Raw genomic sequence first — 12300 nt, forward strand, 5'->3', positions numbered from 1 at the left:
TGGAACTATGAAAACTGATGACATAAATTTAACTTTATCGATGCTGTATGTTGCCTTCAGCCGTGTCACCGAATGAAGTGGACTATTTATAATTAGTAAATTCAAATCACCAAATGTTTCTAAAAATTCAAAGGCTGTAAATCCAGCACTTGTTGAATTAGAACGTCTGAGATCTAAAAAATCATTGAAACTGTCATACAATAACTTAGAGACCGTCATAGGAACAAAAATAGAGTATCAAAACGTTGGTACATTACGAAAGCACCTTAATTATATGATTTCTGATACATGGTATTTGCGAGCGGATATCTTAGTATTTAGAAAATCTTTGACTGTGAAAGGAATGTAGTTGACATTGAAAATTTCAATATTGTTTTAAGAGTCGATCGTGATAAACATAATCATGGACTAATATGCTATGTGAAGAATGGTGTACAGTTCACAGTATTATCATCATTATCATTAACAAATAACACTTAAAGTAGAACAATAGAAAACACTAATCACTACGTTTCAGTGAGTTGGCCGTAATTTAATTATTTTTACACTTAAGAATTGTCTGATGGTTGTTTTTTCACCAAAAAGAGTCTCAATCAGTGAAGAGCAACATGCACACTATACACCTGAGTTGTTCGAGTGTGTGATGTATATGTGAATGTCTGTGAGGCACTATGGCGTCGACGCCAGTTCAGCTTCGCGCCCAAAGACACTACAACTGACTTTACTGGACCACTTGCACTGATGAGAGTAATTTTTATGGTTTACTGATGTTCACTAGAGTTGTCTGAGTCTGGTTGATCGTATTTTCTCTCTAAGGAAGGTGAGCTGACTGCAAAAACTGCGAATTGACTGCGTAAATTTCTACGGAGTTGACCGCGTGATTTGCCTAGAGCTAACTGACGCCACAAGTGCTCGACCGCGTGCTTGTTGGCGTCACTAGGGCCGTAGAGTTGCCGTCTGGGCCATGAGGGAAATACTTCCCGATGATTGGTCCAGTGAGTTGATTGACGCGTCGGTGGACAAGTCCGGCATTAAACAATTTTGAATATTTCCCAACTAACTGACTTGGGCCCTTCAAGTCAGAACATTGTCCCACCATCAGCAACGCCTTTACTGATCTTCTGCTGGTGGAGTGTATGGTAAGATAACTAGTTTGGTGAGTGGTCTGACGAGTTCTGCTGCTGCTGTCTTGAGTTTGACTGTTCTGATGAGTCCGTCTGCTCCTGGGAACACCTCAATCACTCTGGCGAGAGGCCACTTTGTTGGTGGGAACCTCTCATCAGTGAGTAGTACAAGTGAGCCGACTTTGATGTTGTGAGGGGGGTGTTTCCACTTGGAAATGGCGAGTTGCTGCTGAAGGTATTGTTTTGACCACGTTGATCAAAACGATTGGAGTCGCTGCTGAATAAATTGCCACCTGTACAAGCGTGGCATTGGCACATCTTTCAGTGAAGGCTCTGGCAATGTTACAAGCGGTTCACTAACCAAGAAGTGTGCTGGAGTTAACACTGAGATGTCTGTAGAGTCGGCTGAGAGAGGTTCGAGTGGTCTGGAATTGAGGACTGCTTCTATCTGGACAAGCAGTGTGGAAAGCTCTTCATATGTAAAGAGTGAGTCGCCTATAGTTCTGTTAAGATGAAACTTTACAGATTTGACTGCAGCTTCCCATTTTTCTCCCATATGTGGTGCAGCTGGTGGATTAAACCTCCACTCAGTTCCATCCTTTGTAAATACAGCTGCAAGTTGACTGGCCTGTTGAGTCCCCTCCTTGAAGAGTTGTCTGATGAGCGTGTCTGCGCCTTGGAATGTAGTGCCACAATCACTGTGGAGAGTTCTGCAGACACCTTGACGTCCAGTGAACCGTCTGAACGCTGCAATGAATGAGTCAACTGAATAATCTGTTACAATCTCCAAATGAAGTGCAGATGTAACGAAGCACACAAAAATGCACATCCAACCCTTAGATGTTTTGGCGCCTCTGCCTTTCCAAGTCTTTAGCGTGATGGGACTAGCGTAATCCACACCACAGACGGCAGATGGTCGGGCTGGAGTGATTCTTGATAACAGCAATTGACCCATTAACTGCTTCGCTCGTTCGCCACGTAAACGAGCACATTTCATACAATGATAAATATGGGATCGTACTGGGAGTCGTCCGCCTATGATCCAGTACGATGATCGTATGAGGTTCAGAATTGCCTGCACCCTCCGTGCAATGTTCTTTCATGAGCATATGCAATGATTAGTCTGGAAAGATGAATTTTCTGATCGCAGAATGCTTTTCTTCTTGGTCCAAGCTAGCATTTGCTAACCTCCCTCCAACACGTATGACTCCTTGAGTGTCAATAAATGCTGTCAATCGTGCAAGGGGGTGTGAGACGGGCAGTGAATTTGAGTTGATCTGCTTGATTTCCTGTGAGAAGTACGATTCTTGAGTTGCCTTTATCTAAAAAATCCTTGCTCTCTCTAAATCTCGTGACGTGAGAGGAAAGGTAAGAGATGACTGAGGTACTCGTCTGAGGAGTTGGCTGAACCTGAAGCAAATTGCAGTCACTCTGAGCAATTTGATTAGACGAGAATGTCTGTATATCATATCCCAATGATAATCGTGGTGAATTGTCTGAGTATTTAGCGTGATCACTGGTCGCTCTTCTTGCTGAGCTTTTGAATCGTACACTGATGATTGAGTTGGCCATGATGATTCGTCTGCTGTTAACCACTGTGGACCTGTCCACCACAGGGGGTGCTTCCGAAGCTGGGATATGCTGATACCTCGAGAAGCACGATCCGCTGGATTTTGTTTGCCAGGTACGAACCTCCAAACGTTGATTGGAGTGAGCTCTTAAATTGCTGACACTCTGTTTCTTACAAACTCCTTCCAACGGGATGAGTGAGACTGAATCCAGGTCAATGTTACTGAGGAGTCTGTCCAACATACCGTTTGAGTTGGGTGAATGTCTAAGTTGCTCCTTACATAAGTGATTAGTCTGGCAAGCAGCAATGCTGCGGTGAGTTCTAGTCTAGGAATAGACATCTTCGTCAATGGAGCAACCTTAGACTTTGAGCAGACTATAGTTGAACAAGTTCCATGATCTGGATGAGTAGCCCGTATATAAATAACTGCTGCCATAGCTAGTTGTGAGGCGTCTGAAAAGCCATGACGTTCCACGGTAGATTTCTGAGTAATCTTTAACCATCGTGGAATTGAGAGGTCTAAAACGTGTGAGAGTTCTGATCTGAAGCTGGTCCACTTGGTGAGAATATGATCTGGGGCTTGGTCATCCCATGACAGTTTATCTAGCCAGATTTCTTGTAGCAACATCTTTGCTCTGACAATGAAAGGTGCTAGAAATCCAAGTGGATCGTAGAGTTGTGCTGCTTCTGATAAAATGATTCTCATCGTGAGCTTGGACTTCTCACGAGGAGGTATTGAGTTGAACTTAAATGAGTCGTTCGCTGGAATCCACGAGAGCCCAAGTAATTTTGTTTTACTGCTCTCAAATGAGTGGATCTGCTCTTCTGATGAGTTGTCTGTGATTGACTGAAGGAATTGAATTGAGTTGCTGTGCCATTTCGCCAATGGGAAGCCACCTGCCATGCAGAGTTGTCTGACTCACTGTGTCAGCACCTCCGAAAATATCGTCCACATATCTTCCTTTCGATAGTGGATCAACAGCTAGAGAGAATCTATGACCCCCATCCTTTACGAGCTGTATCATTGTACGAACAGCCAGAAATGGAGCTGATCTCGTACCATACGTGACTGTTGTGAGTTGATATGGGATTATCTTGGAGTGCGCGTCCACCCACAGGATTCGCTGGAGATCCCAATCATCTTGATGGACTTTGATTTGCCTGTACATCTTTGTGATGTCTGATGTAAACACAAATTTATGCTGTCTGATCCAAATGAGTACGTCTGCAATGTCGTTCTGGACTTTGGCACCAGTATGTTGAATATCGTTCACTGACAGACCACTAGAAGATGGACTAGAGCCATTCAATACTACACCATAAATAAGACGGGATCACCTAAAAAAATTCCCAAAAAAAAATCCTGGAAATAAAGTCCTGGCAAAAATATCTTCAAAAAAAATGTTCCCTATACTTAAATCCCGTATAAATAATGTTCCCGAGCCATGAAATGTATGGAAAACTATAATAGAAGCATAAGTATTTTTGATTCAATATTAGTCTCAATTAAATTCTGTAGTACCCATTACCGTGTAAAGTCTCTAAGGGCAGATATAAAGGATATTTTTGCTAGGATTTTTCTTTTTAGGAATAGGAATATTAATTTTGGGAATATTTTCGCTATGAAATGTATGGAAAACATTAAACAAATCAGTATCATACTGTTTTGCATAACTGTGTTGTAGATTTCTGTAATATCGATTGATATTGATAATGAACCTAGTGAGTATTCTTGTCATATCGATATATTTAGGTCATTTGATAAATAGTTCAATAAATATGAGATGTCGCCTGGGTCAGATTTCAAGAAGACATCTTAATTTAGATTTCATTATATTGGTATGTGTAGAGATGGATAGGTTAGTAAGAAGAAAGGTGGTGAACATTTCATATTACTATAATTATAACATATAACAATGCCATTAAAATTTGTGGTGAATCAAAAAGGTGGAAATAATCTTGTGGATGAAGACGGTTACATATATGTATATCATCACGATGGAGTTAATAATAAATACATTTGGCGTTGTGAATTTTACGCTGGAGGACCATGCGGTAAATGTCTGGCTCGTATTCACACAACCTCTAAAGACAAGGATGGTAAGATTCATATCTAATATAGTTCGTTTTCATAATCGTTAATCTGATTGTTTATGGAAAATAAATAAACTTATTTTATAGGTAAAATAATCAAAATGATAAATAGCCATCATCATAGACCAGATGCTGCCAGATTGAAATCACTAAAAGTGATGGAACTATTGAAGAGAAAGGCTAAGCGTTCTACAAAACCCAGTATTGTTGTTGTTGCGTCATTGCTTGAGAATGTTGATCCTGCTGTATTATGTCAACTAGCTAGTCCTCACAGTTTAGCAAAGACTGTACAACGTGTTCGTAATAAGAACGTTAATGTGATATTACCAAATCCAAAGTCTGTTGATAATCTTACTATTCCTGAAGGTTATCGCGTGTATAGTGAACGAAAAATTGATTTTTTAAAATATGATTCTAAGGACTCAAATGTGGCTAGTAGTGAACGTTTACTGATATTTACGACTGACAATAACTTATCAGTACTAAGAAATGCTGAAGTGTGGTATGCAGATGGAACATTCCAAACTGTTCCGCGAATATTTTATCAATTATATACTATACATGCAAATGTGAATGATGCAGTTGTGCCACTTGTTTATGTTCTTGTTACTGGTAAATTTAAATCTGTTTATGTTGAAATATTGAAACAATTACAAATACTTGAGCCACGTTTAGATCCAAAGACAATAATAGTAGATTTTGAAATAGCATTTATACATGCTGTCGAAGAAGTGTTTCCTAATGTTCTTGTCAAAGGCTGCTTTTTCTATTATACTCAAGCTATCTGGCGAAAAATACAGGCTTACCATTTACAGAACAATTATGCCAAGGACTCTGAATATGCATTAAATTTAAAAATGTAATTCGCAATACCATTTGTGCCGGAATGTGATGTTGTAGCTGCATATGATGAATTAATATCAACTGATTTTTATATTAAACATGAGAGTGAATTAGAAGAATTGCTAAGTTCTTATGAGAACACATGGTTAGGTAAAATGAATCGTCGGAAACGTCGTGGTGGTGGAAAATATGCATTGTCGTTATGGAATCAGTATAGTAATACTATCAATGGGATTGGAAGAACCAATAATAATGTTGAAGCTTGGCACAATGCATTAAAAACTCGTGCACAAGCATGTCACTTAAATATTTGGAAATTTATTGATTTATTAAGAAATGAGCAAGTATTAACCGATGTCAAGTTGGAACGTTTTGTTAGTGGAGCAGAAAGTAAACCAAAAAGACGAAAGTATCGTGATAAAAAATCAAAAATCAAAAGAATAATTGACAGTTATGACTTAAATGATGTTTTGTCTTTTCTAAGAGGAATTGCACATAATTTATATTAAGAAATTCATATTGAATTTTTTTGTGCTAATATACTAATGTACAAATGAATAGAACAAGAAAAAAATATTATATGTTGAAGGCTGGCAGCTGTTGAGAAAGCTGAAGAATTGTATTTATTTTTTTTCCAGTCTGGACTGGTTTCCAGCTCGAGAAGTATTGTGATAAAAAATCAAAAATCAAAAAAAAAGTTTAAAATTATGACTTAAATGATGTTTTGTCTTTTCTAAAACGAGTACAATTTCCATGGAGATATTAATATTAAAGTTTTTTTTTATAAGAAATCTAAATAATTGGCAGTAAATTTTTACTTTGATGACGTTAATAACTAGTAACAAGAAAAACAAAGATTTATGTATCATTTTATGTTAAAAGTAATTAATATTTGAATTATTAATTAATGTGATAAATAAAGCAAAGATTTATATTTTGTTAAAATAATGTGACTGACCAAATGTTCATGTGTAATATCATAGAAAAAAAATATTTTTTTTTGTGTTGGTGAAGAAAAAAATAAAATGATGAAAAATGCAAATAGAAGTACTGTGTTTTATGTCAATTTATATTTTAGAAATATTAATTTTCGGGATATTTTTACTAGGATTTTTTTTTTAAGACTATTAATTTTGGGAATCTTTTTGCCGGAATTTTTTTTTCGGGATGTTTTTGATGAGGATGATAATAGGTGGACTCAAATAAGACACCATGATGAGGCAAATAATACACTGGAGAGTTGACTGGACTTGCCTTGGCTTGTTTCATGTGATTCAGTGACTCATATTCTTGCATAAAGTTGTGATAGAGTTGTGCATATGAGTCATTTTTCGTGAGTCGTCTGATCATGTGTCGTAAACACTAATGAGCTCTCGCTGATGAGTCGCCTAGAAGAGATGGTGATGCTTTTAGCGATATTCTCACAATATATCTCCCATCTTGATCTCTTGAATGAGTCGTAACATAATGATCTTTACAAGATTGATCATCTGGGCTGAGTTGGCTGGCTGAAGTATCTGGAACTTCTTCTTGAACCCAGAATTTTGTCAAGAGATCTGATACTTGCTGGTATGAGCTGACCCTTGCTGCATGATGAGTTCTCTTACTTGAGCATCTTGTCTGTTGTGGAATTCCAATGAGCATCCATCCAAAGATTGAATCTCGGGCTATTAGAGATGACTGAGGAAATTGTTTGATGCCCGCATTCACAATCAGACCATAACAATCTGCTCCTATTAAGATATCAATGGGTCTTGGAGTTGAGTAGTCTGGATCAGCAAGTTGAAGAGAGTTGAAAGCTGACCAGTTGATTTCCTTGAGTTGTCTGGTTGGTAAAGTACCAGTGACACATTTGAGTATATGAGCATTAATTGTAACTTGCTCCTGTGTGTGAGTTGAGCTAGGTGTCACTGTTGTCACTCCTCTAGTTTGTACAGCTGGTGCGTTACCAATTCCCAGCACTGATATCACTGATGGACGACGTTGGAGATGACAAGTCTTTACCACACTTGATGAGATGAACGTCAGCTCAGACCCTGAGTCTATTAGGAGTCTTACTGGAAGCTGAGAGTAATACTGCATTGGCTGTGGCGAGTAAGACTCCTGAGCTGTCTGATTGACCTGAAGACTCATTAATACATGTTTCTTCTGCTGCTCTAAGTGCTGAAGAGAATCTTCCATGAATCTCTGAGTTGTCTGTATTGTTCTTGGTGATTGTTGAATCATGTGAGTCGTCTGAGAGTTGACTAGCGTGAGTTTGACTTTTTTCTTCAGCTGTAGGAGATCGAACGAGACCTTCTGACTCTTCTTCCAGGACCCTCAACCCTTCTGAGGCCGAAACCTCATGTGCTAAAGTCATCCCTTCTGTCGAGTCATCAGAGAAGCGTTCTCTACTCCTGTTAGCGCATATAGATTGACATGATTCATCACCATTGATTGTTGAGTTGTCTGCATGTTGAGTGATCACACCACCACTTGAAGAGTTGACTGAAGCATCATCAGAGTTGACTGTGATGATGATTCACCTGGTGAGAAGTCTGTTCAGATAAATGAGTGTGATCACACTGCTAGGAGGTTGATGGCTGTTGAAGTGGTTGAGTTGGCTGCAGTTTTCGGCCTGGGCCATACCCTCTCTTCCGTAAGGATGCTGTTCTGGGTGTATGAATCATTGTGTGGTGCTTTTGATTGCACACACTGCACCGCTTGTCAGACTGGCACACCTGGATCGAGTGGTGGCCTAAACAATTGAAGCACAGCCGTGCTGAGAGGACCAGGTTGTATCGCTCCAGTTGAGAGAGAGCTGCAAACGATTGGCAGTCTACTAGGTAATGATCTCGACTGCTGCACTGGTCACATGGGTAATCAGCCTGTCGTTTTTGAGCCCCATGCCTGGAGGCTCGAGTCGTCTGCGATTGAGTTGTCTGCTGGTGTGTGGACTGTTGTTGTGATCTGGACTTTCTGGTGATCACTGGAGTAGGCCATCGTTTTGCCTGACGAGCTGCATCTTGAGCTGACTCCATCGCACGTGCCCTGGTTGAGATGAAGTTGAGTAGACTGTTGAGTGTAGTTGGAGACCGTGATCTGCCCAGAGTTGCCGTCTGGGCCATGAGGGAAATACTTCCCGATGATTGGTCCAGTGAGTTGATTGACGCGTCGGTGGACAAGTCCGGCATTAAACAATTTTGAATATTTCCCGACTAACTGACTTGGGCCCTTCAAGTCAGAACAGGCGTGTACACGTTAACGAGAATAGAGAAAGAATGGCGACAGGAACTTCATTAGTCAGAAGGGACACAGAAAATTAATCAAATGAGTGACTAGATTAAAAAATATGGATTATTTGGTCAATTAGTTATCGATCCAGTCCCAAGATGGCCGCCGAAGTTCCTGTCAGCTGGCAAATTCAAACTGCGAATTAATTAATTCTCAACATATTGAAACTATAATATTCTTGAAATATGACTTGATTGACTCTCAAATTAACAAAAAGTTTAACATTGATTTGACTTTTAGTATTCGAATAATTAAATATAAAATTAATAAATGATCGTATGATATTATCTGATCAAAGACTTCAATTTCATACAAATGAACAGTTCATGACTTTGACAATGTTCAGTAGACTGCATAGATTTTTACGATGAGACTTTTATAATAATTATTTGAATGGTATGCAATTATAGCATCCTTAATAATAATAATAATGATAAGTAGAATTTACATGAATTCAATTAAAGTAAGAATGAAACCATTTAAGGTACGGCAACGCCCAAATTTAACTACAACCCGAGTAATTGTGCAATTGTGTCAATAACAAGCCACTCATTTTAGTCTAAGTCAATCACCCTCAATCGCACTGGCTGGACTTACGTGGAACACACTCGTTCCTATTGACTTCTTGGAAAGCAACGCTGGCCACCGGGTGCAACTCCGCGGACTCTGGACTTCTGAACAGGATCACGATGTTTTTTGCAGTTGACTAGACCTCTCTACGATGTCTTTTTCTTGTCTTGGAAAACGTAATCTTCTTGCCAGACAACAGTTCTGACGACTTATTGTCTGAACTTGACTTTAATAGACTTCGACTATCTGTCTTAGTGAACTTAATTATGACTACAATTAACTTTAGATTTAATGTTATAGAACAACGCAATTGGCAGTGTGACAGAATATATGCCGTGTTGTCTATAGGAAGCCTCTGGGCTCAGTGGCGTCAGTTGTGCCGGCTTCGCTCCTCGATACTACGTCCACTTTTCTCGGGACTGAGAACGAAGTCATCATTTATCAACAATAAAAATCAACAATGATAAGCGATAAAAAACAAGAATAATCAACAATAAATATTAACAATAATTAACAATTGAAAATAAAAAATGTATAATAATAACAATTACATAAAATATTCAGTTTATAACAGAAAAATATATATTTCTTATTTACACATACATTTACATATGTGGTATGAAGACAAGAGTTTCTTGTTTTATAAAACAACATTAAGAATGTGTTTGTTATTTTTTTTAAATGATTATAGAAGTTAATATTTAATTAACAAAGTATGTTTGTAATATTATGTTTCTTTTTTATCACATTTAGTTAAAAGTCAGTTATCTACAATATATCGCTACATATGTTCATGTATATATCAATTATTTCAATCATTTCAAATGACTTCACATAAGAATAATTAAAATTATGGTATTATGTAGATAATTTATCAATTAGAAATTTTTAGTTGAATAGACTCTCATTAATTTTGAAAAAATAATTTTTTATACATCTTCGACTTCAATTTTTTGGTTTGGAGAATTTCTGATAGAGATATCCATATCCAAAAAAAGATAATTTGGAAGAAAAGTTATTATTTATGTTCTACACAATAGAAAATGAGTGAAAAATATATTTTACGAAGATGTACATGTAAAATTTTATTCAAATGTCCTTCCGGTATAGGGATTTTTTATTTAGACGGTTTATTACAGAAATATCCATTTCCAAAAAAAAAAAAATTCAAACGTCTGCTAACTTTAGGGTTATCATGGCGTCAGTAATCTATGCGGTACGATGAACGTCAGTCCTGAAGGGTTAATTCGGTATAGAAGGGTATAGGGAATCGTATATATAACCTTAAAAAAAAACTAACAAAATCAGACATCATTCATGTCGCGTAATGTACACTACGCGACATTAATGCTGTTTGAGTTTTTTAGAGGATTTTTTTTTATAAGTTGTTATACCTGAATTTTTGTGAATAGAGGAAACATAGCGATTTCCGGTAAACATTTTTCAGAAAAGGTAGTAATTTTTCAAATGTAAACATAAACTTTATAAACATATTGAAAGTTGTATGAAAAATAATAATAATTTTTTTTTTTTTTTGTTAAAATACATAGAGTATTTATATTTATATAAATGTGAGAAACATCGAGTGTCTAGTCAACTCCAAAGAGCAGTTGATGGAAATCAAAAAGAAGGACATAGAAGCAGTTATGGAGCATATGGTTGCGGCGGTAGTGACAGTATGATTCTAAGAAGTCCTCACACACCTTATTCACTGACTTTGAATGATCAAATGTTTCCGTTATCTCTGATCACGGGGGTAGGTGGACAGCACCAAGCATTAGCAAATGGACGTGCAGCACATACTCCTTCACCACATCATTCTCAACATCCACAAGGAAACTTTAACAGTTTTATCTACATTAGTTTTGTAGTGTTTATTTATTAAATTTCATCTTATTTTTTACACAAAGCAAATACTCTTGATTAACTTTAAAATAATTATTTTTCGTTCATCAATAATATCAATCTATTGTAGGGCTAATTCCAGGTTTAACACCAGCTGAATTTGAAGCCAGAATGGTAGAATAAGTGAAACTTCTCAACAAAGAACTAAGAAATGCAGGTGAAGGAACACCTCCACCAATGATATACCGACAAGGGAGTGTAATATCATCATCATAAAATAATGAATTTTTTTCTAATAAATTTGCAGAATTGATTCTTAGCATCAAAACAAAAAAACAATATAAAGTTACCAAGGTAAGATTTACTTTTCCACATTTTATAAGATGATTGCATAGTATTAGATAACGTGTAATTATCTTTCAAGCAGCTTATAATTTTAACATGAAATATTAGATGAGTATATTTAATTTTGGATATGGGAGATGTGGGAAAACACTATCCTGGTTTATTGAAGGCAACAATCGAGTGGTTTAAAATTTATAAAATTCCTGATGGAAAATCAGAAAATAAAAGTGAAGTATTTTATTAATAAATGTTTTTTTTATTTTTTCATATATTTAAAATTAAATATTTCCATAAATATTATAAATTAAATTAAATTACTCAAATAATTTTAAGATATTAGTAACGATGATAACATTCTATTGTTTTTAAATTGGTTCCTATGTAAATTGTAACCAATTTAGTTGTAATCTAGTTTAGTAATAGTGAAGTAATCAGTTAATTATAATTGAAATTAATTCTTCTATTAACCACATATTAATTGTATTAAAGCTATGATGATCAGACATCCTAACGCGAATCTTCCTGAATCTGAACGATCAATAATTATCGGATTGTTTGAGGCTGGTAAATCAGTTGAAGAAATTTCTGAAATGGTTAATGTTTATATAAGCACAGTTGATCGATGGACATTACGCT

The 12300-nt window shown here is 36.8% G+C and overlaps 3 protein-coding genes across 3 annotated transcripts; 1 reads left to right on the forward strand and 2 right to left on the reverse strand.

Annotated features, from left to right (window-relative positions):
* Positions 1 to 1380: 1380 nt before the first annotated feature.
* On the reverse strand, positions 1381 to 2079 carry LOC118070356 (uncharacterized). Its single transcript, XM_035088909.1, has one exon. The coding sequence runs from the start codon at positions 2077 to 2079 to the stop codon at positions 1381 to 1383; it is 699 nt and encodes a 232-aa protein (XP_034944800.1).
* A 2531-nt stretch (positions 2080 to 4610) lies between these two features.
* Positions 4611 to 5651, forward strand: LOC118070357 (uncharacterized). The gene is made up of 2 exons (XM_035088911.1): positions 4611 to 4794; positions 4876 to 5651. Exons 1-2 carry the CDS (start codon positions 4611 to 4613, stop codon positions 5649 to 5651), a joined length of 960 nt encoding a protein of 319 aa, XP_034944802.1.
* Positions 5652 to 6993: 1342 nt separating this feature from the next.
* Positions 6994 to 7857, reverse strand: LOC118070358 (uncharacterized). Its single transcript, XM_035088912.1, has one exon. It carries the CDS (start codon positions 7855 to 7857, stop codon positions 6994 to 6996), a length of 864 nt encoding a protein of 287 aa, XP_034944803.1.
* Between the last annotated feature and the right edge of the window lie 4443 nt (positions 7858 to 12300).

Source organism: Chelonus insularis, unplaced genomic scaffold (genome assembly GCF_013357705.1).
Source record: "Chelonus insularis isolate UGA/USDA-ARS -01 unplaced genomic scaffold, ASM1335770v1 contig_56_pilon, whole genome shotgun sequence".
In the NCBI taxonomy this organism is placed as follows: domain Eukaryota; kingdom Metazoa; phylum Arthropoda; class Insecta; order Hymenoptera; family Braconidae; genus Chelonus; species Chelonus insularis.

Bases quoted from the DNA above. Each gene is read 5' to 3' on its own strand.
- LOC118070356 (XM_035088909.1), bottom strand. From the start codon at position 2,079: ATGGGTCAATTGCTGTTATCAAGAATCACTCCAGCCCGACCATCTGCC.
- LOC118070357 (XM_035088911.1), top strand. From the start codon at position 4,611: ATGCCATTAAAATTTGTGGTGAATCAAAAAGGTGGAAATAATCTTGTG. The intron at 4,795-4,875 runs GTAAGATTCATA...CTTATTTTATAG, and splicing joins AACCTCTAAAGACAAGGATG to GTAAAATAATCAAAATGATA.
- LOC118070358 (XM_035088912.1), bottom strand. From the start codon at position 7,857: ATGATTCAACAATCACCAAGAACAATACAGACAACTCAGAGATTCATG.